The sequence below is a fragment of the Eleginops maclovinus genome, chromosome 18 (genome assembly GCF_036324505.1).
Source record: "Eleginops maclovinus isolate JMC-PN-2008 ecotype Puerto Natales chromosome 18, JC_Emac_rtc_rv5, whole genome shotgun sequence".
Classification (NCBI taxonomy): Eukaryota; Metazoa; Chordata; class Actinopteri; order Perciformes; family Eleginopidae; genus Eleginops; species Eleginops maclovinus.
In genome coordinates this window covers 15,651,841-15,676,111 of record NC_086366.1, presented here as the reverse complement: position 1 = coordinate 15,676,111, position 24,271 = coordinate 15,651,841, and the positions used below count along the sequence as shown (strand labels likewise).

General features: G+C 40.7%; 1 protein-coding gene across 1 annotated transcript in view; it reads right to left on the bottom strand.

The window, feature by feature from the left end:
- Positions 1-24,271, bottom strand: part of igsf9ba (immunoglobulin superfamily, member 9Ba) — a 54,066-nt gene that overhangs the window by 6,420 nt on the left and 23,375 nt on the right. Inside the window, 16 exon segments of the mRNA XM_063907860.1 lie at positions 2,537-4,150; positions 5,752-5,797; positions 6,120-6,281; positions 6,388-6,472; positions 6,905-7,131; positions 8,827-9,002; positions 9,380-9,503; positions 10,901-10,952; positions 10,954-11,052; positions 11,167-11,286; positions 11,384-11,524; positions 11,916-12,058; positions 13,186-13,331; positions 14,887-15,028; positions 18,157-18,274; positions 23,512-23,663. Coding sequence (XP_063763930.1) covers positions 2,537-4,150; positions 5,752-5,797; positions 6,120-6,281; positions 6,388-6,472; positions 6,905-7,131; positions 8,827-9,002; positions 9,380-9,503; positions 10,901-10,952; positions 10,954-11,052; positions 11,167-11,286; positions 11,384-11,524; positions 11,916-12,058; positions 13,186-13,331; positions 14,887-15,028; positions 18,157-18,274; positions 23,512-23,663 — 3,547 coding nt within the window.

Sequence of the window (24,271 nt, the reverse complement as noted above, 5' to 3'; positions counted from 1 at the left end):
TGCTTGTCCTTCATTTGTCACTGTGGAGAGAGAGAGTGAGAGCCATTAGCAGAGAGGGGGAGACAAATGTTTGAAACAGTCCTGGACAGATAGAGAACATTTCCATTATCACATAAACTGTGTGCAGATATCACAGTGTGTTAAACTACATTTCCATAGACATGAACACTGTACAGCACACTTTCATAAACATGAACACTGCGTACAGAGGCTTCACCATGCTGACGGGAGGAGATGGCAGGAAGAGGAAATGGCCGTTAAAGAACAAGTCACATGACAGGAAGAGGAAATGGCCATTAAAAACAGTCACATGACAGAAAAACGAAAGCACTTAGGACAACAAATGTGACAAAGAATTTAGTTTGAGAATTGTTGTTATTTGTTTGGTTGTAGAGAGAAGTTTAGAGAATGCATGCATGGCATTTTGCACATGGAACAAAACTTTAAAGGGGAATACTCCAGTCTATCATTCATGTGCATCCTCTATTGATTCAAGGCTTATATTTTTGGTTGCAGGGAAACATGTCTGTATTCAATATACAATCCAAAGACAAAAATGCTTCTCCACAGTCCAAAACCGCTCCTCATGCTTGCTCACAAGCCTAATAACAGCAGCCTATGCCGCAGCAGGCTTACTGTGCCTGGGAAGAGTATTGACAAATGTGTCCTGCAGTCATTTTTACCATTAGTTGTACTTCACTTGAATCCAGCACAGAGGCACAACCTAAAGCGATTCCCCTTTAAAGGAGAGAGTGATTAGAGCCCTCCCCCTGCTGACCCCTCCCCTCTCAGACATGGGTCCGACCCTTACCTATTGCGGCGTAGGGGACCGGGTCACAACGCTGCCCAGATAGCTAAGATCAATCAAAAACAAATCACGTAAGACCCTTACCCTCTATAAAGCAGCAGCCCTATAAGCTACCTTCCCTTAGAGGCCAGTGATGGTGCAGGAGCGAGGGCTCTGCCTCGTGGCTTTAGCTACTGTATGGCTATAGCGACTAGGGGTGTGAGGTGGGTGTGAGAGGGCGCAGGAATGTGTGCAGTAAAGAAATTATTGTGGGGCATAAAAGTATACGAGTCTGAGCTATATTGTTATATAGGTGCACATAAAACAAAATCCTCCTGGGTGATGACTGCTAATCTGTGTACGGGGCTCTGATCTATCAAGACTGTTGGGGGGTGAATCCCTTCTGATGAGATTTGATTGTTTTATTCCTTCAGGGAAAACGGTCTTAAGCTCAGAGTTTATATTCTTATACAGAAAATTACACTTTCTAATGAGACACATTGTATTACTGCTTTATTAATGGTTGATAAATCACTAACTTTTTGTCTAAAACATATTTTTTTATGTATCACCAATGAAGCAAATTAGTAAGTTTTAATAGTACTAGAGTATTTACATTTCTTGCTGCTTTATGCTCCATACTTTTTATACTGCCAATTGAGATAATGTAATATATAATCAACAAAAAGATTACGACGTATTAATATACAAAAAAGGTATTGATTTCCGGAGTTATATTCACAAACTACCCAGGGGTATAAATATGTAAAATTTGTATAGAAAATCCAACAGTATACAGTTTTTCTGTACTTGTATTGTTAGTATATTAATGCTTTATTATTTATTTGTATTGCTTGTCGTACTTAATCGTAAGTCATTTTATGTAAAGGTTTATTTAAACCACTAACAACTACTAATCATTTACAACTGCAGACTTGAAAAACTGCAATCTATGATTGACATATTTACATTTATAAATACTGTCCAGATGACTAACCAGGTTTTTGTGTTGCTTATTAGGAAATGGGACACAATTTTCCTTTTATTTAATGTTTTCTTTCATTTAAAAACTTAGATCTGACGGCTTTCTTGTATATGAATTATTACTTTTATATTAAAGATTACTAATCATTAATTAAGCCTTTAGCTGTGGCTTATAATTGCTTAAGAACATGGATTAATCAGAAAGTAATACATTTTCTTTGTTATATAGTGTAATAAAATGTATGTAAATTAAAACAAATATACACTAAACCGTTAAAGTTGAACATAACTTTTGCTATCGATTCGTTCCAATCTTCAATATGGGGGAAAGAAAATAATGGCACAGTTTTGAAAACAGTAAACTTTAGAGTAACAACAGCATCTAGCTTAGTATTTTGTCTAATGTTCCTGCCGTAATTATTTGAACCTACATTTTCATTGTGAAAATTATTTTATGAGATAAAATAAGAGCTATCAAATGATAAAGACAATAATATTTGATCTTAAAATCAGATTGAGTTTTCACATGCCAACAGGTTTAGGTAAATGTCATTTTTGTAAACTGATACATTTTGTGCTAAATGCAATTACATGCCTTCTGCATATCAAAGTACAATATGCATCTTAATTATTCCTTAATGGCAACATTAAATTAAAACTGTGGATAAATACCGAGGAAATTTGGAAAACGAGAAGGCAGACGAGAAGACAAGTCTCCCCTTTAAATAAATATGTGACTATTCTCTACTGGAATGGATCACCTACCCTGAGGCTGATATCTGGAGCTGAGAGGGCTCTGAGGGCAGCATCTCCTCCTCTGTCCTTCTCTGGGACGGCCTCTGCCCGAATACATCCCTGCCCTCCTGAGGGGGAGAGGGGGACTGGGAGGGGTAACTGGCTGCAGTGGAGGCATAGGACATGTGAGCGTGGTAACTGGGGCTGGGATGCCTGGTGGACTGGCTCTGAGTGGGAGAGGCGGACGGGGAAGACCTCCTGGAGAAACTGACAGTGGGCTGCAGGGTGATTTCATGCATCTCCAGAGACCGAGAGGTGCGGAGGATGCTGGGGCGTGGAGGGGGCCGCACTAGAATATCTGGGGAACCTGGCTGGGTGCTAAGGGGGCTTTGGGAGAGTGGAGAGAGGCGGGAGGGCTGGAGTACTAATGGGGGTAGGCTGGGGTCTGCCCGGCGCCCAGCTCTCGGGCTGAGCCAGGACTGAGGGCTACTACTGGGGGCTGTGCTTGGGCTCCCTGCACGGGCTGCCGGGTCAGGGTAAGGCAACACTGGTACACCCACACCGTGGGCCGTGTGTCTGAGCTGGCCGAGACTCTGGGCCTGTTGCATAGCTAAACGCCTAACCGGAGGCCCCATGGGCCTGTCTCTCCCTTGGGAAGCCACAGGGACTTCCAGCTGCAGGAGTCCAGGGCTTGATGGATCCTTTAGGGAAGAGAGGTGCAGGCGACCGTGGGGGTGAGAGTGAGGAGGGTATGGGGGTGGATCAGGGAGGTCCTGGGGATGATGCAAGGGATGGTGAGGCGGGTATATGAACCGTGGGCCCTCCAGACCCAGGAAGGGTAACTCATGAGGCTGCCAGCTTTCAGGAGAGCGAGGCGGGCTGTGTGTGTGCGACAGAGAATGGCCAGAGGCAGTGTACTGATGGTGCTCCATCTCACCACTCTCCTCAGGGATGGAGGGGTAACCAAAGGGCCCCTCGGCGGTGCCTGGGGGGGAGGACAGAGCAGAGCTGCGCGGGCTGATGTCAGGCATGTAGAATGGTGGTGGAATCCCTGATTCAATGCGGCTGCCTAGATACCCATAGAATGGGCCCTGGGGAAAGCCCCTGTAGCGGGAGGCTGGGGCCTGCCCTGAGGCGTGAAGTGCACTGCCCTCTGCAAAGCTCATACCTTCCATGGCCCTGTGTAGGCGGGGGCTGTAGTTGGGGGGCTGCGTTGACTCCAGGCTGGAGGATGTTGGGGAGAGCTGGGGCCGCAGCGTGGGCATGATGGGCGGCAGAGGCCCGGGGTCAAAATCATTCTCCTCATCAGACTGCCGGAACTCAGGGTACATGTCAGATTCCTCTGCGAAGGGGAAGCCGTGGATGCGGCGGGCCGGTGGGCTTTCCATGACGAAGCGGCCATCAGGGCCACGGCTTATCAGCTCAATAGGCGTGGTGACCTCTGCTTCATACTTGGACACACTGTATTTCTTGCTGGCTATGGCACGCTTGGTTTTCTTGTAGAAGGAGAGCTCTTTGTCTCGCTCCCTCTGAGGGCTGGGCAGCTTCCTGACGTATAGGCCTGGGCCGTGGGACCCATCTGAAGAAAGAGAGCGGGGCCTAGATGGAGGAGAGCTCTCTGGACTTATTTTCCCAGATGATAACCTGATCGAAAAAATGCAGAGAAAAGGCACTGGCTGAGTTTAACACATGAAACCTGAAGGGTAGGTGAGTAAAGTTTCTTAAACAACAGAAAACTGTCTGACGATAAATGACGATCATTTTCAAGTGAAACAGATGAAACAATACAAAGCTAAAGCACTTTTAGGCAGCCATAATGAATGATAATGACCAGTTTATGGCAGCAGCATCATCCTGACAGCTAATGAAGCGAGAATGACGGGATGAGAGGAGAACCAGCGACGCAACCATGACAACCGTATCACAAATCTATTGAATCTAAATCTTCGTGAGCAGACATGAGAACAATTTCCATATGCTGCACCAAATGGTGATGTGAGGAAAGCAGATGACATCTAACCAGGCCTCATTTGCCCACACCAGGAGCAGCATTGTCAACACTTAATAAGTCAGTGAATGCATCAGGTAGACATACAGAGTAAAGAGTGCATATACACAGTACTGAACTGTACTGTACATGCACCGGAGCTAATGCAAATTAATCCCTGTATGGTGCGTGAGAGTTAGTGCATGCAAATAGGCCAGCGGTAGGCTTCACTACAACAAATAGTCAGTTAATTTCTATGCAATGCTTTAATCATGCAGCCAAGCCAGTGCAGTGCAGCACACTCTGTATTATGGTGCAGGCAGGCACTCACAGGGGGCTGGCGGGCGGGGGCAAGAAACTGCTCCTGGCAGGCTCGTCCCAGCAGGGCTCTACCCCTGGCAAGGGGGTGAGAGGAGGCCTGCGATTGGAGACAAATGACATGGGCCTGGTTCATCTTTGACTATGCCACTTCAGGAAGGACTAAGGGTGAACTTCCTGACCTACCGTTTCATTAAAAATAAACAAGGTATCTGATACTGACGTTTTATCTTTAGTCTCAGGCAGACAAACATTTATTCTTGAATGTGATTTTACATAGATTATATCCACAAATGAAATTGAAATGCAGTCATAAATGTACCAAGATTTACAGACAGACAGACAAATACACACATGTAGCGGACTGTACATTAAATGTGCAGCTAAACATAAAATAGCATTATTACACACTTTGAATCATGCAGAAAGCAGACAGCGTTTAAGAATACAGATGGATCAAAAATCAATACACATACTGCAGCTTGGGCACTCAGGGTAATGTGCTTAAAATGCTGACTTGGCTGATTTTACTTTCCTTTATCTGCCACTGATCCGCTAGAGGCTGCTACTGTTCATGTTCTTCCAAACCTTCAAGTAGCCCAAACATATAATCATCGTGTTTTTAGATCATCCATTTTGCGTTCTGCTTTTTCTGTGTGCCTATACTGTCTGTATATTTTACTTAAATGCCAAGGAGAAAGCATGTCTTGCATTATAATCAGTTCTACTAACAAGGCTCAAAAAAGACTATGTACATATTTCCATTTGCCAGCTGTTTAAATTAAATGTAATACTTTTTTTGTTTTAACTGTTATTTATTGTCAAAATGTAGTGTATGCTTTGTCTCAGAATACATAGGAAGAGGCATTTTGGTAAAGGAGCATTAGAAGATAGACAGTAGTAGCGTCCGGCAGGATCTTTGGCCTATAGCTTTACTTACGGTGACTCAATGCTTTTCCTGAAGTGTGTCACTGACAAGGGAGGATCTGAGAGGACACAAACATTTATATTTAGCATTTCCATCTGTTCAAAACCACAAAAGAAAGTCTGACACATGGGTGCATTGTGGGTTAATGGACCAATCCTAAATAAGAGCAACAGACTAAAATGAAATTGCTAAATGTTGTTGCTTTTTTTTGGTTTTATTTCTATTTGTTTTGCATCCTGTTGTAGTCATTTTATTATTATTATCTTGTGCAAATATTCACATTCACACAATGGTCCAGGTATAGGCTTAACGTTATTCCTTCATGGTCAATCATCTACTATATTTATAACATGTGGGTTAAAGTGGAGTGGGAGACGGACCTGGTTTACGCTTCAGTTTACGACGGTGTTGCTTATTGACAAAGCAAGCTGCTAGAGTGCTGAACAGTACTGCTGCTGCCAGAAAACAGATAGTTGCCACGACACCCGCCACCACCGGCCGCGCTAGCCCCTCATCAGGCAACTCCGCAGGAGGGAAGGGATCTGATGGGGCACACAGGAGGGTGAAAGGGGACTTAACCAACACAAAAAACTCGCATATCTATTTGAGGACTCCAGATCGTAATACATCATACAAAAAAGAACTGACCGGTGCTCGACACTCCCACTACGTTGCTGCTTTCACTGATCAGGTCATCCATGACAGCCATCACCCGAAATTCATACCAGGACTCCTGTGAGAGAGAGACAACATACACACACAGAAAGCACTTTGTGATTCTGAAAACTGACCAAAGTATAGGTGAAATACAGTATTAAAAGGATATTTGATTTATTTATTATTGTTATGCGTATTTTAGTAATGTACAGTATGTACCACAAACTCACTCATTGTAATTTATAAATTGAACCGTTTTTAAAATGCGCTGAACTGCAGTGAGACGAAAAAAGACAGTTTCTTGATGATTACATACATTGAAGCTGGACATTAAATCACGTGCATATGATAAAAAAGCGAACTGTGTAAAGATGTTATAATTATTAAAATATAAAACGATAACTAGATTATGCTTGTCACAATGAAATAGGGAGATTGTTTACAAGATTCACTTAATTTTCCAGACAAAGCCATGTTTCTGAATCAACTGCATGTGTATTTAACTGACCTGAACGAGGTCTCTGGCTATGAGCTCGGTCTCGGTGGACGGGATTAGGTCATCCAGAACCTCCCACCTCTCCCCAAGGCGGAACTCCATGATATATCGGTCGATGGGTGAGGAGTGGTTGGCTGGAGGAAGCCATGTGAGGAGGACACCGTGCTGCGTGCGATTGGCTGTTAGGCACCGTGGTGGAGTAAGAAGCACCAGTGGTTCTGGGGTACCCAGAGGAGAGCCTGTGGACAAAAAATGTTGAACATTTGAAGTTAAGGAAGGAAAGTAATTCAGACATGACCAACATATTAAAAAAAAAAGTCTAGAGCAATGCTAGTTTTGTGGCTGTACTCTGAGCTGAATGATAATGCTAGCATGGTATACTCCAAAAGTAAACCAAAATCTTCATCTCTGACAAACCAAACATGATCTATTGTACAAAAAAAACTATATTATTTAACATGAAGAAACAATGTATGTACAGGTAGACCTACTCTACAGTATAAACAATAAACCCATTTGTATACTTCCATGTATCTATTATCTGAGTGTGTGAACTAGGTCAGAACTTTGCAAGCCTCATTTAGCCTTTTTGAAAGGTAAGCTTTCCAACACATTGTTTGTTAGCAATGAGTAGTAGAATCTGGGTTAACACTGTAAAGAACAAAGCCAGTACTGTGAAGAGATTACTGTGATCAAGTCTACGAGAGAAAAAAACCTTTTATGTTTAAGTTTTCAATAGTCAAAAAGGGCATTTAGGGAACTGGTTTCTATATGTAAGGAAATGTGATACAACCTGACTCACCAGAGTTCGGTTTGGTTTGTTTGATGTACAGTATACTGTAGATACTGTTTCTCACTCACATAGTGTGACTGAACACACAACATGAAGAATGTAGATGTTCCTTGATCTATGCATGCCTTTATTCAACACTCCTTTGTCCTCTCTGCTGTATGGTAGAAAAACCAGCAATGCACAATTCTGCCTTCATGCCCTTTTTTGCTGAGACATTGATTTTAAATACAATTCACTTTTAATTCAGTTCAGATGGTGGAACACTAAGACTGGATATTGGCAGCATGCCCTTGAGGCATGAGTGGGGTTACAACACACAAGATGTAAAAAAAGAAACATTTTAATCAGCTCCTTTTTTTTTTACATCAAAAACAGCTACAGTGGCTACATTCTCCGAGTAACAACTCACTAATACAAATGTCTCTCTGCGAACATGTTGACTTGTCAAACACAAGTGGAACTAATAACATTAATAATGACTCTTTTTTGCACGCAGGCTTATTGGCACACCTAAATGGAACAGTGCCATCATTACTGTCATTAGTTACGCCTCTGCTCTCGTGCTATGACAAGTCAAAATGTTGTGGGAAACATTATCTGCATCACTCTGCACATGAGAACAAATCCACTATTCAAGGAACATCAGCTGTTCTCAGCTCATATGCATGTGTTGGGTGTATTGTGATTATCAACATAAAACAAAAGTGAGGAGGAGCAGGATTTAGCAGGTAAAAGATGGCAAGTCTGCCCTGTCCTCAGTAGAGATTACATATACAGCCCCGGAAAAAATTAAGAGACCACTTCAGCATTATCATTTGCTCTTGTCTTAGTATTTATAGGTGTGTCTTAGAGTGAAATGATTTCCCATTTTTTTATTGTATTGTATAAACTACTGACAATTTCTCGCTGTGTTGAAATTCAACAAACAGTGGAGTGGCTTCCATCCATGTACAGATAAAGATTTAACAACAATTTGGAGTGGTCTCCTAACATTTTTTCCGGAACTGTATGTATACACTCGTATAAAACGAACAACAGCGCAGAATCTCGAGATTGGCATCTAAAGACATTCTAGGAAATAGAAACAGTGCGACTCGCTGTTTTCATTTTGCAGTCAAGTTTCCTTTAATTGAGAACCCACCTGCAGTGTTGACCGTCACAACTTGGCTGAATGGGCCCGTGCCCAGTTTGTTCTGTGCCAACACACTGAACTGGTACTCTGTCCCAGCCTCCAGCCCTGGCACCACCAACCAGGTCTGAGCACCAGAAACTGGCATAGAGTGCCAGTCATGAGGACCAAAGTCGGTTCTCTTTGACCTGAGAACACAAATGGGGCAGAACAGAAAAAATATACATCGTTTTTATTGTAAACTTTAGACAATGGTGAAAAAAATGTGCTCAGTAATCTCAAGATCATAATTACTTGCTGAAGCTTTGCAGTTTATTTAACAAATATGGTGCATGTATATTGCGGAGTTTGCCTTCAGAGCTATTGCAATACTTTAAACACCATTTACTTAATACCCCCAAGAAGCATTCTGTCCAAAGAAATACTTAGGATTGAATTTATAACATATTTTATGATCATAAAGACATGAGAAACATGGTGGTTAAACTAGGCCTTTAACCCACAAGAAGCGTTTCCACATCTGCATGCTGCTGCCAGTGATTTGAAGTTAAATAAGAGCACTCACACTGGACCATACCACACAGAGAATGTCTGTTCGAAGCCACCATCATATCCTGGTTCCCAGGACACATTAGCAGAGGTTGTTGAGGGCAATACGTGGATGTTGCCAGGAGCGTGTGGGCTGGTGCCTGAAAGATCAGGACAGAGCGAGCGAGAGAGGAAATACATTTAAAAATACCACAATGTACTAGTTTACTTATATATTTCTGCTTACGATTTTCATTTGATATCACTTGCAGTATAGATCTTATATTAACATGCATGGTGCATTACTGTATTATTCACAGATGTGGGCAAATCATGCAAGGAGTCAAATGAGGCGCATTTTGTTGATATTTTCACCACCAAAATGCTGTGCTGCATCATGCGTCTGCCCACTCTTGGTGTAATCATGCGACCATGGCTGAGGTGGTGACCAGTGTAAGGTCTAGTTAAAGAGCAGCGGTGCTGTCTGCAGCTCTGCTTATCCCACCCACGCAACAGATGTGCTGTGTGGCCCAAAGCCAGTTACTTCTCATAAAAGAGAGACCTGAGCACAGCTGCCTCCACTGCCCTGTGACACCTGTCAGCTGAGAGCTGGTCACACGGAGAGGCAGGCTGAGCGCTGCCAGCTGCCAGCTCATGCTCCGGGGCAGGGGCTACTGGGGCAGACTGAGTGACTTGCTCACATGCCGAAGACTAGCAGACGATACTTAAACACAGATTTAAAGGAATAGTTTTCAGTTCAGAGAAATAAGCTTAATAAGATTTTCAAAGGATTCAACTCTGGCTACAGCCAGAAGACAATTACTTAGCTGAGTGAAAAGTTAAAGTGTTTTTGTTTTGTTCAGATTCAATTCAACTTTGTGTTGGTAACTTTTTGTTTCCTTTTGGACTGGGCAAGAATAAGATTTCCCTGTTTCCAGTTTTTCTTAGATTGTTTATGTTCACAACACCAGATGCCAAATCAAATTCCTTGTATGTGTAAACGTACCTGGCAATAAACTTGATTCTGAATAGGCTAAGCTAGGCTAACAAGCTGCACACTGTAAATCTTCTTATTTAAAATCAACTAGCTTATTTACCAAAATGTTAAACTATTCCTTCAGTAAGGAATACCCATTTACATGTCTTCTTTTAAACCACAACCGTTTTTTAAACATTTGTGTATCTTAAACTTCCCAGTACAGCTGTGCTTGCCTTTGTCGACCCTTAAGTCATTTCGGTTGTGAAAAGATGTCCTTGGTCCATTGACTCAAAAAGACAAAGGGTGCAGTGACGTTTTTGAGCAGAGGGAAGGATACCACTCTGTAATCATAGAGTCAGGCTTTAAATTAACTGTATAAACCTATTTTAGATAAGATCTAATGAAATTTTAATGATGCCCAAGGAGAAATTGGGCAGACTCAAGGTGTTTGAGGCATGAGGGTCTAATCATGCAAATCACTCAGACCACACACAGCAACGTGAGGTCACAATGAACTCATAATAACTATGAAAGGTCATTTGGTCGAAGATGCTGACAGCCATGTATAGATTTTCATACCGATGACTAGGATTCGCGTGCTGGCAGTGATGCTTGTCACCACATTGGTGGCCTACACACTCCCATTCTCCGTGGTCCTCCTTGCTGAGGGACAGAAACTGTAAGCTGCCACTGGGTAGGATGTTGTGCTTACTCTTGCTCGGCTTCCCCACCTTTAATGGACATGGAAATTACAGTTACATGGTTAAAAAAAGTAAAGGCACATTTGTTGATGTAAACCAACATTCACTGGAAGTAAATTCATGCAGTGCGATTGTGAGTTGCACCTTTCTCCAGGTAATGGATGGTATGTCAGGGTCTCCAGAAGCAGCACAGGGGATAACAAGCTCTCTCCCAGCCTCCTGGCGATACTCCCCCCCAGGCCTCACATTAAAGTAAGGGGGATCCTGGAGGAAACACACAAACACAAGACCTATTATGCAATCGTCTAGGCACATCAGTGTAGGCTAAAACATGAAGAACCAAACATGAGCAGTGATGTACCTTTAGCACCAAAGTGGCAGGGGGGGACATCCCCATGGTACCGAGAGCGTTGTAAGGCACACAGGTGTAGGTGCCGAGGGAGTCTTCGGTTGCCTCCGCCACCCTGATACTTCCATCCTGCATCAGGCTCCAACCGGGGTACTGAAAGACAAGTGGGACACATGATTACAGGCCCCCTTTTTCTTTGTTACGTTAATGCTTATGTAATGCAGGCTTGCTGTCAACAGCAGCGCAACATATTGTGCGACCTCAATGACAGTAGATTAGATAAACAGAGCAGCAGATGGAGCACTCTGAGCAGAGAGATACTTTATCTACTTGACACTTGTTTGAAAATGAAGGAATTCTTCTGAAGCAAAGGACAGCTTCAATTATCTGTTACACGGACAGCAAAGGACAGTGGTAAAAGCAGTATATAGATCCATTACAAAAATCTAACAAGAGTCACCACGTGCTTTAAAGGTAACATATTATGCAGTTTCTGTTAAAGTGTGACATTGTAACACCAAGAGGAGACTAAATGAACACTAACCTTCTCTACTCTGAGGGGATAGCCGTCTTTCTCCCATTTCACTGATGTCACTGGTGGGTTGGCGTCCACCGGGCAGCGGATGACGCCTGGCAGTTTCCGTGGGACATAAATGACAGACGGCATGTTGATCACACGGGCAGGGTCTGCAGGTAAAGTAAAGATCTGTGTCAGGGATACTACATGCATAATTGATGGAATACAGAAAATAACAAACAGGTTCATTGCTTGTAGGAATAAAAGAAGTGAAGTTGAAGGGTAGTTGAATATTTGGTGGTACAAAACTACAGTAAAATGATGTAGTGTTGGATGGGTAGATTACACATGTATGATTCAAATGACCTTGCCTTTTTTTAATTTTAATTTACACATACTACATTTACATGAGTGGCTTACCAATGTTTCATTCTCTAAATGTATTTTTTGTAAATATGATTATGATTTATTGTTTTATATTTTTATTGCATTTATACTCTTTAAAATAAAACGCTTAAAGTACTTTATAAGTATTTTATATTATACTTATTTGACCTTGACAAATCAAACCTACATGTTAAAAAGTGGTTATATTTCCTGCTAATTATTATTGTTTCAAATTACAACTTGAGATAACTAATTGGTCCAAAAGTAATTAAAGGACCCTTAATTAATTACTCAAGTGATTTTTAGCGGAACAGTAGGTTTAACCTTTTTATGTTTAGATACCTCATAAAAACAGACCCAAAAAATGCTTTTCATACCGCATCCAGGACACTGCTTTAACTATTGTTGGCTGTATTTCAGTGTAGTGATGAAATCAGTGGCTGCAGTGCCTGTGAATCCCCCGCTCTCGCTCATACTGTAGCACAGTAATCAATGAGCAGTGGAAACTTGGGAGAAAACTGGCTCATCACACGAGGATTTGACAAAACGTCAGATGGGCAGCTGTGACGTTTCTCTGTCTCACCCCAGAGCTGGTGAGCAAGAGTCTGAGCTCGAGGCTGTCTCCATCTTTGTGCTAAGGATTGAGACTGGATGTGGGATAGATAGTAATTGTATCATTAAAATCCACTCGAAAGAGGAATTGTTAAGTGGCTGAGTCCAAACAAACTATGTGACTCAGTTATGTCTGACCTTGAAATCCAAGAAGGTTACTTTGCATTACAGTGGCAGAGCAGCGCTGCCAAATACAGCAGCCTCCATACTGCTGTTCCCTCACACTCCTCCTCACACAGCTCGCTGTACCATCTCCCCGCCCCTCCCCCATCCACTTTGTTGCCACGGTAACACTCACACTGAACAGTCAGGTAGGCTGATGCCGAGGGGGAGATACCGAGGCTGTTGCTCGGACTGCAGGTGTATTTCCCAGCATCCTCCGGCTTGACCCGGAAGATGATAAGCGTGCCGTCGATTAGGATGCGCACTCGCAGCTTCAGATCACTGCAACGAGATACACACATTTTGTCACACAACGTGTAACTGGAACACACCATCAGGACAAGGCACACATCTACTTGCTCCTTATGCTGAATTACATGAAGGAGCCATAAGAGAGCAGCAGAGAGTCAAACAGAAGCTGCCTCTCATAGAAAGAACACAAAGTACAGAGCAAGACGTTCAAATAAATCTGCTAATTGCCATAATCGCCAAATACTACAGCCTTCATGTTTCCCCTTGACGGCATTTAAAATTACTGTAACGATGGAGCACATATTCTCTGTGTGGAGCTGCTTCCTTTTTCATGCAACGTAATTCAAGCTCAAACTGATTATGTCCTTAAAAAAAACAAAACCACATTTAAAAAGATCCTGTTCTAAAATGGTTCGTAATGGCTGTAATTGATAAGAGCAATGTTTCTGTTACAAGCTTGTGAAAAATCCATTTAAGCGATTGGACCTCATAAAGAGAGCAGAATCCCGTCATCAACAACTTATTAAGCATGATTTATGGATTACCAACACTTATATAACTGCATTACAACCTAATAAATATGTGTTACAAATCAGAAACCCAACTGTTGCTCCTAATAGCTTATTACGGATCTGCAGACTATAAGTTAATGAATTTTTAATTCAAATGGAATTTCCCAGTTGGGAACACATTTTTTACAGACTATTATGAATTATTATGAAGGCACCACTTATAACCTATTCTGCCATGGTAACTAAACATGTGTGTATTCGCCCTGTGAATGATATCCATTCCGAAAAGGTAATTGGTTCTTTCTCGGCCTGTGCTCCTTTCCACCAAGTTTCATTAAATCGCACTTTTTTTTTTGTGTTATCCTGATGACAGACAAACCAAGCCAAAACCATTACCTCCTTGGCGGAGTTAAAAACACAATATAAAGTAAGAAAACTCACAGATTCTGTTACTTCGTTTTAAATTCCTACTCCCAAAGTAAGGCCTTAAACCCGCCTCATCTTACCTCTCCTAAAAATAATAAGATGACGCCATGACCGCAGTTTAAAATTAGATCAGACATTTCAGTGCACGTCTTTTGTGGAAGTCCTTTAGACACTTTGTTTTCGCTGCCTGTCAAACTCCTGTTCACTTGTCCTTCCTTTTCACTTGTTCTGTCACTTTTCCGCTGTAAAGCCCTCTCATCCTCTAAAGACCTGCCTGTGGAGGTCCTGGCTGTGCTTCAAAGCATCGCTGCATGAGAGGCATATGATGACACAAGGCCTGAGTCATGTGATATTGTCATCAGAGCGCCCTGGCACTGTCCAGACAAACCCCCCGCCAGGCAAACTCTTACTGCCTTTGGGGCTGCAGTAGGACAGGACACCGGAACTCACACACATGAATATTGACACACAAACTCAAAACACAGCACAGAGACACATAATGTCACTCAGATCACAAAGGTCTCACATAAATGCAGCCTGGGTGGTAATTTGCCAGTAAACAAGCCTTTAAGTTCTTAAGATGTTTCCCTGACAGTACAGTACTACAGTAGTCTACAGTACAGAAGTGAACTTGATCATAACTTTACTTCTTAAAGTAGACATTATCCTCTTCCCAGAACCAGGTGTAGGTCAGGTTGCCAGGATACGCCTCCGCTTGGCAGGTGAAGAGTGCATTCTGGGATATATTTACAGTGACGTTTTCTGGTGGAGAGACGATGTATGGAGGCCCTGAGAGAGAGAGAGAAACAATGTGTTTAGTTTGTAGTTGTCAACTACTAGTTATGTTCTAAAGCGGCAAAAACTGTTTTTGGGGGGGATAAGCTTTACATGTTGGCTAATTTACAACTTGAATGCTAATTTGGCTAATATGGAGCCCTATTAGCATTTATTCCGAGTTATGCATCTGGTGTCTTGCTGGATGCGAATCAAATATTTACTTTAATTTAAGCTTCTGTTTTAGTCTTGAAAATATGCTCCACTATATTCACCAGCTAGTGGCTAAATGCGGCTGTCTGTCGTCTGGTGTTGAGCATGTAGTGTACAGTGGGGTTGAGACAACCAAAACATTTAAAATTCAGACAGTAAAATCAAAACATTTAAAATTGAATAGATATATTTAGAAAAAAACTTACTGACCATTTGAAAAACAGTCACATACAGTGTGATGCAGTGCATTCTTCATAAAACTTCCAGTCGACAAACATTATGCAACTGTACTTCAACTGAAATATCACTAGGGATTTAGCTGACTTTAATTAAAAACATGTCGGAAAAAGAAACAAAAATAACCATTTCCACAAACATACAATAAAATAACATCAGATTTTACCGTATTGACGGTTGACTTTAACAGAGTGACGGTAGAGAAGGTCGCTGAAGGGATGAAAAGTATTATTAAATCTTAAAAATCATACTGAACTATATGCAGGCCTTTTCTGATTTCACTGTGGATGGGATTGTGGACATTTGTTCCAGGAACAAAAGTGAGAAAGAACACACACTATGTAATATTTACAATATATCACCACAGTATGATGTGAAATACAGTGTGTAGGCAGCTTGTGTAACCTTAATAGTAGTCTGTGTTGGAGCTTTGTGCATGCTTCACATTGTAACCTTTTCATCAGCGAGGCGCTCTAGGTTTGTTCTTAACTCTCTATAAAACTGCAGAAGCCATGAAAGGTAAGCTGTCTGTTATGAGTGGGCCCAGATACAAGCCTTCTGGTTATTTTCCTCTCATCGTGCACAGCTTTAATGCATCAGGTTGGACCACTGACGGCACTGTGCGAGTGTCTCACATAACAATTAAAAACAGATCACAAGAGGGAGGATCATGACTCCTCAGATATCTGCTTGTTATTGCTCTGAGTCCAAATCGTATCCGACATTTTATTCCACAGCGCTTTTCATGCCAAATGTTCATCCAAACTCTACTTAACTAAAAAAGCTTTTATGAGGTGAAAAATATCAATGTTCTGGTGCATGTACGTCGGTTGTGTACAGTACACCCCACTGAATTTATGCAAGTTGTTGTTGTTGAAAAATGGGAAATATCTTACAACATTGTGTGATCAAATCAAGGAGCACTATGAGATCTTCTTTAATAGGTTCCAATATTCAAAAGTGTTCTTACGCATATATTATTCCTCTATGTCTCAATTTGAAGGGCACTGTAGCTTATATGTTGTCCAATGTATCTGCAACCTTGTCCAGTGTGTAAACAAACTATTCCTCCCCACAGACTAATTTATTAACAATGTACTTTGATGATAGGAACACTCTCTGTTTTCAGTTTTAGGTTTGAAAAAACCGAATCATTTAAACATTAGCAAAGTTTGTCCATATTGGAAAAATCCTCAACAAACATCTTAGATAAAAGAAACATTTAAAATCTGAAAAAAAGATTGGAACTACATTTTTTGGTTTAACCAGTTATAAAAAAAAAACAAGACACAAAAAACCTTTCTTTTTGCAGACAAAAATAAAAATAATAATGTCTATACAATTGAACATTTAGAACAAAATAAAATACTTTATTTCTCAAAAGCAGTCACGTTTACACAATCAATCGCAGCCTTTTAATGTACTGCAATCATCACAATCAAACCATAATATACAGTACATTCAAATAAAAACGTTTTCTTGTTATACTCTTGATTCATTCTGATAATGTGAGGACTATTTTCTCACATAATGTCAGAATAATGAATGTGATGTTTTAAATATAATATATATATACATACATTGTATAATTCCCTCACGATTTTGCAAATAGAGTACATTTCGTCCTTCCATTCACCCAATTGTTTGTAATACAATAAAGGTATCTTTCCCATTGCTTTACAACATTGCCTACAATGGTCCAATACGCCAAGAATGTTGAAAGTGAAGATAAAAAATAACCACATTGTGTTTAGAATTATCTGCACAACATTATTTTTGGTTTCGTAGTTAATTACAGGGAACTTGTATTTGTATCTGCTTAAGATAGTAATGTATATGAATGAACATGTAATATTGTCCAGTTTTGATATGATGGAGGCACATAGAAAGCCATAAATCCACACGAACACCACTGCTGCAGTGTGTAGTGGTTTAAAGGAGGGCATCATAATATTAGCGGCTCCACTGGAGGCCTGCAGACTTTATGCAGTTGCATCACACGCATCACTGGTTACACTATCTACTGGGTTACACCACAAAGATGTTTTAATGTGTGTTTGCAGTGTGTGTGCGTGCACATGCATTTACTATACGGGGAACAAAGAGCAGAGTAATACCTCCTATCTGTTTGCACCTATAGAAGTCAAACATTAAAATAGATCTTACGCTAACTCTACCATAGGAGCGAGATGCTCCGTTGCTTGTTAAATACACAGTGTTAACTCCCTGCTTTATCAGGAGGCAGAGAGAGAGAGAGAAAGAACACTGGAGGCTGATATCACAACCATCTATCTGATCTGTGTCTAGCAGAGAGCCTAGTTAATGGACCGGAGACAGACAGTGATGCTCCCACAGACAGATCCTGCTGTACACACATGGATGTACACACATGCACACACAAGCTCCAGACTGAGCTATTGACTGACTGAAACCGACTCAGAAGGTGTGTTACATACATCAGTGCACCAGAGAGTTGCAAGGCTGTGCTTTTCAATGCTGCTACACTAAATGCCTTCAAGTATAAATAATACAACTACTTCAGCGATGCAAATGCAATATTTGGCCTGAGGAGGAGTGTAGGGAACATTTTAATTTCAAAGTCTTGTGATCCGTGCAAATACATTTGTCAACAACCCTTATGAATAAACTGTAATATAAGTGCCTTGCTGCAGTGTGTTTCATTTCTACAGTACCTTGAACCAGCAGACGGGTAGTGTGGAGCACCTCTCCCTGGTCACTGTAAGCCCGGCACGTGTACGCCCCTCTGTCATCTCTCGTGATGCCCAGGATGGTGACACTGCCATCATGCACCTGTGGTGACATGCAGGAGAAACAGATATAAACCCAAACTCTGATGAAAAACATTCACATAATGTTGTAAACAGCAGGTTTCAGGTTGGGGGTGAATATATTCAGATCAGAGGTCCAATGATAAGTCAAGTGAGAGATCATCTAGTATCTGCTTTAATCGAATAATGTTTTTTATTTATTTTTCTGGGCAAAAGTGTTCAAACTTCAATGACTCAAGTTTCTAAAATGTGAATATTTTTCCTGGTAATGGATCAATCAAGGAAACCAGTGGCAGGGCTAGACAATAAATGTTAACTCAGATCATTTACTTAAGTCAAGGTACCAATACCACACTGTTAATCTCAAATTCAATCAAAAGCACTGCATTGGAAAGGTTACTTAGAGTAAATAAACATGTCTTAGAAAAGTGTGTTTACATTCGTAGTCGATGTGGATGATGTGTCCCTTTCAGAGTTTTACTAACACGCTGCTGTCAGTGAATATAAGACAGCAGATTTCCTATTTATTTTGTATGTAAAATCTTAATTGTAGTGGAACAAAAAGTATAATATTTGTAATAAAATATTATAAAAGTGTACCATAAATGTGAGCAATCTCCCACTGATCATAACAACACAACACCCATACTTTTAAGTTAACTTTGTGGCGTGTCTGTTCTCCAACACATCAAACACATCAAAGTCATGAATGCTTTAATTAACTCCAGGTCTGATTCCTGCATATTGTAACCATGGAAACGTCTAACTCCATGTTGCTGCGGGTCCCTGTTTGCAGCTACTGATGAGAACCAATAAGTGGTGAAGAAACACATTAACCAAACCTAATAGAAAAACCCTAATAAATTATGCAACAGGTTGCGAGAGACTCTGTCCATTCAAGTCACACACACAGCTGTAGTCTGTCCATTCATGCAGCTGGGGGGGGGGGGGGGGAATCGGCTTCGCCTGCACAATTATTCCTATTCATCTGTGTAGCTTTCCAATGGCTGAAGCCTTAGTTCGACGCTCATAACAATTTCCCTCGTCGTAATCTACAGGACAACTCGGTAAATTCAACTGTTTACTTCGATCCAAGAAAAATAAGCACAGAAAAGAATGTCATTTTACAAAGTTATACAATTATTCCAAAAACCGAGAGAGGGTGAGAGAGTTAAAAAAAAACTGTGGCTCCACTCTTGCATTTCCTGACTGACCCGAGATTAACCCCGAAAACTCCTCCCATGAGTGTATCAAAAATAAATTAAAAAGGCACACAGTGACTAAGATGCCACAATCACAGCACATATTTCCAAATATTACAGATGTAATGTAAATGAGACATTATGCATGTATATTATCCACACACCTTTGTAACATGAATAAGTAATTACCTTAACACATTACGGTAAATATGAACTGTAACAACTTAAACCTGTAAATATTGTAAATATTCCTTCTTATTCCTTCTAACTCAATGACACATTTATTAATTACTGTCATTTTGAATATGAACTGAATTGTTGAAGTCAAAACATCAACAAACTGCATTTAGGCTCCTACAATCTGTCTTTCAGCTGTTTTACAGGCGAGAAGTGCTGCGTGTAGATCAACACAAGCAACTTTGAACTTCTGTCAGTCTGCTGGCAAACTGTGTCATCACCATAACAAGATAACACTTGGTGCATCACTGCTGTGTAACATACGACACGTGAGGCCTGCTGAGAGCGTGAGAGGAGTGTAAACTAAACACTGGTGTGTGGTGAGGCATCCGCTTGAGGCTCGGAAATCACTTTTTATTGATTAGAAAAAAGGTTCAGATTAAATTGATTAAAAATGTTCTTCCTTTTAAAACATGCTAACAGTGACTACATTCTGGTTTTGCATGTTTTCTGTTCCTTCACAAACAGTACCTGTAAGCTTTACTGAGCTGCTGTCATTTAAGGAGCATGTTATTTCTCACACTGAGAAATCCTTCTGTGCTGTGGACTCTTGTATAATAAATATCATGTATGTGGAAGGGTGAGTTAATGTTAAATGTAAAAGATGTGTTCTTACGCTAAACACAAACTCATTGTGCATTTTTTATTTGTAATTCTTGAGGCCATGGAGCCATGAACATACAAACAAACTATACTTTTTGAACCGGCAGTGTTGCTTTTTTTAGTTGCATATTTTGGGCAAAATGCACAGCTGGCGGGCCAATTTTGCATTCATTTGCATAAACTTGTCCCATTGCAGGTCAATTCCAAATCGCCTGGAATCCCACAATGCCTTGCAGATCATTTATACGAGTCCAATGAAAAAATTACTGTACAGATGTGTTCTTTTTTGCAACAAACAGGCCATGCTGTATGGGGAGATGTTTTTGTTTCTACTCTGTCCTGACTGTTTTCTTGCAGTCTATCTCTTCTTCCTTGTCTCTGCGAGCTTATGAAGTGGATTGAGCCCAAATACACGTGCACATTTTATTCTCAATTCGAATCAGGTTGCAACGCCCTTGGAGTGTTTGCATAATGCAATTTTTGCATAAACTTTGCAAACACGCCTCCTTTAAAATTCACCCTGCCTTCTCTCTGAACCCACATTTATACTTATTTTTTAAATCCTGGGTTTTCATTTTGCATTGAATCTATAAAAATCTAATCCTTACACACATGCAGCAGTGATTGTAGAAGACTACCAGAGGCAGAAACTTAACAGGATCTGATGATATGCGGTCATCAGTCCACTCCAGTACTGTGAGATGAACTCAATCCAAGGTGAGGGGAAGAGGATTAAAGAAAAGTAGGAGGAGGAGGAGGAGGAGATGAGGACAGAGGGAAGAAGAAGCAGTACATAAAGTGAAGCATGAGATGAAGGCAGAATCTCAATTTATGTTCCACTTCACTGACACATCCAAAAAGACCGATATTGTGAAACAGCGGGAGGCTGCTGTTGTTTTTCTGCATGCCTGTTTGATTACACTATGGGGATAACCCTTTATAAGCTCACCTCGGTTTCCATCCTCTCATGCACCACTGTTTTGGTAAGTATCTTTATTTTACGGCACTCTTTTGTCCTTGCAAATAAAGAAAGTAAAGTAAAGAGAGGAGGACCCAGTCCGTTACATTCCTGCCTTTCTCCATGACGTCTCCATGGATCCAATCATGTGGGTTAGCAAATTTACCACACACACACACACACACACACACACACACACACACACACACACACACACACACACACACACACACACACACACACACACACACACACACACACACACACACACACACACACACACACACACACACACACACACACACACACACACACACACACACACACACACACACACACACACACACACACACACACACACACACACACGGCTCTGGCTTGTGCTGAGCAGCCAAATGGAAGACGACAGCTCTGCTTTTTATATTTCTCAGTGTATCACGTCTGTGAAAGTGAAGTATGGCATTAGGCTCTCACTAGCTATTTTTTTTATAGTCTAACATTCATATTAGGACTAATGTAATATTGATGCAGGAGAAGGAGATTAATTATGCATCAGAATGTTGTCTAATCATTCACTGAGGGGATGGTGTTAAAAAGAGGCAACTAGAGGCAGACGAAAAAGGGGAAATAAGCGAGTAAAGGAAGAAGAGGCCTTTAACAGACGCTCCCATACATGCTCCTGTCACTTCCTGTATCAAGCAGACAGCTGGAAACTGTTCATAGCAGCAGACTGCTATATCAGGGACATATGCGATGTAGAAGGCATGCAGGCAAAGGAAAGGAAAGGAGGCATCCATCTTTCAAAAATCTTCCAAAAACTATTATAACCTGTGGAAAAAAAACCTTCAATGCTCTTGTACTTATTCATATAGTATGCTATTTGATTGTTGACCTCATACAACTTCTTATCCTGCTTTGCAAGAATACCAATCTGCAGAGGTGGGGAGTAACTAAGTAAGTACATTTTAAGGGACTAGTACATGAGTATTTAAATGTTATGCTTCTACTCCACTACTTATTCAGAAGGAAATTGTGAACATTTACTCCACACCGTATATTTAATACCTTTAGTTACTGTCAGAATGTTGACTAATGATCTGAAATATAATCATACTTAAACAAGACTTAAGTTACACCTGGAGTAAAGTCACAAGCTACCCTGCAGTATTTACCTTTGATAAACACCTTAATACATCAATAATTATAATCAAAACATATCATTCTGTAATGCATCTGCATGATAAGTACTTTTACTTTTGGTACTTTAAGTTTATTTTGATGCTAATACTTTTATACTATTACTTCAGTCACATTTAGAGTTCAGTACTTCTACTTTTACTCAAGTGCAAGATCTGAGTATTTCTCCCAACTCTACTAATCCATAGAAGAATTATTTGAAATTATTGCATTCAAGTAGTCTCTACAGCTACACATGTAGGTGGATAGAGTACTTGTGGTTGTATAGTAAGAGCAAGAGAGCAAAAGATTTTCCACTTGAGATAAAGTGACATTTGCACCTTTTATTCAGGCTGCGATGCATCATCGTCTGCTGAAGCTGTTGGTGTTTCTGAGTCATTTACAATGAAACAGTGTGTTAAATGTCTTTGATTCTCTGCAACTAACACCACAATACACCACCTGATGTTCTGTTATTGAAGGTGTATGTTACTTGAGACCTTTCACTGTTATCTAACCACATTGAGGCCGAGCCAGAAATATCTTGTCATGGCATCAGAGTCTTCTTTTGGGAGTTTATCCACGGGAATACAAATCATGCATCACCAGACAATAAAGAGGTTCTCGGAAATGTGAGCTGAGCTGCCAGTCTTCACGTTGTTTGAGTGATTCAAGGTTTAGTTTTTCAGAGAAGCAGGAGGAGCCTGTGTGACAGTGTAGCCACTACAGTCATTGATTGTTATCTTTACAGTCAAAGGCTCAAAATGTTAACTTGTTGTCAACTAAAATCATAAGTAAATCTCTGTTAAAAGTTCAATAAATTATCTTATTCACAAGGTCTTCATCCCTGAGACATATCAACACTTAAAATAATAATACTTGTGCAGATATTGTATTCCAAAACAATTAGAATGTTTTGCTGCACAACAGGACAGGCTAATAATAGTGGGTGAAATAATCCTCCATAACATACTTACAGTACAGATGGACACAGCAAATGACACCATCTGTGCATAAACCCTGATTCTATATTTATAATAATCATAAATCACAGTTATTAAAATGATTCATCATCAGACTTACTGAATATTTTGCGTTGGTTGCAAGCTCCTCCCCCTCCCTCAGCCAGCTGATCATTGGTTTTGGATTTCCCTGGGCAGAGCAGCTGAGCAGAGTGCTTCCCCCTTCCTTCGCCTCCACATACTGTGGCGGCGTTGCTGTAAATGACGGTGGGGCTGTGGAGAAAGGGAAAGCAGGAATCATTACAACAGTATAATGATCCTTTTCAAAAATCATGAAACTGCATTTAGGAGTTTGGTCTTGTGTTGTCTTCAGTTGGAGATATTGTCTGTTTTCATATATCTTTAGCCACGCTGGCAGATCTACATAATGCAGTGTGGGGAACTTCATACTTTGATCCTGGGGGAAAATGTTCTACAACTATTGGATCGATTCTCTTTTTTTATTAAATGGGCCGACCCTTCTCTATATTTTGATGCTAAAATACTTAACTTTATAGATAGATTTGCTTTATTTTATATACATCACAAAAAACTGCACATAAAAAAATGATGTTCAAAGAAAAATAAATCTTCTATGGTCAAGAAATGTAAAACGCAAACAGTCATAGTTGACCTTAGTTTGAGGTGTTGTGTTACATTTTGGCACTTTTTTTTGGAGTGGTGCATCAGAAAAATACTTTTTTTGTTGTCGTTAGCCCGTAGGACAAACTAGGAAACAATCAACTCTCATCATGTGCATGATTCTGGCCCACATATGTTTCTCAGATAGCAAGTGGTGCATACTAAATCAGCTGTTCCCCCACGCAGGAAAAGGGATTCTG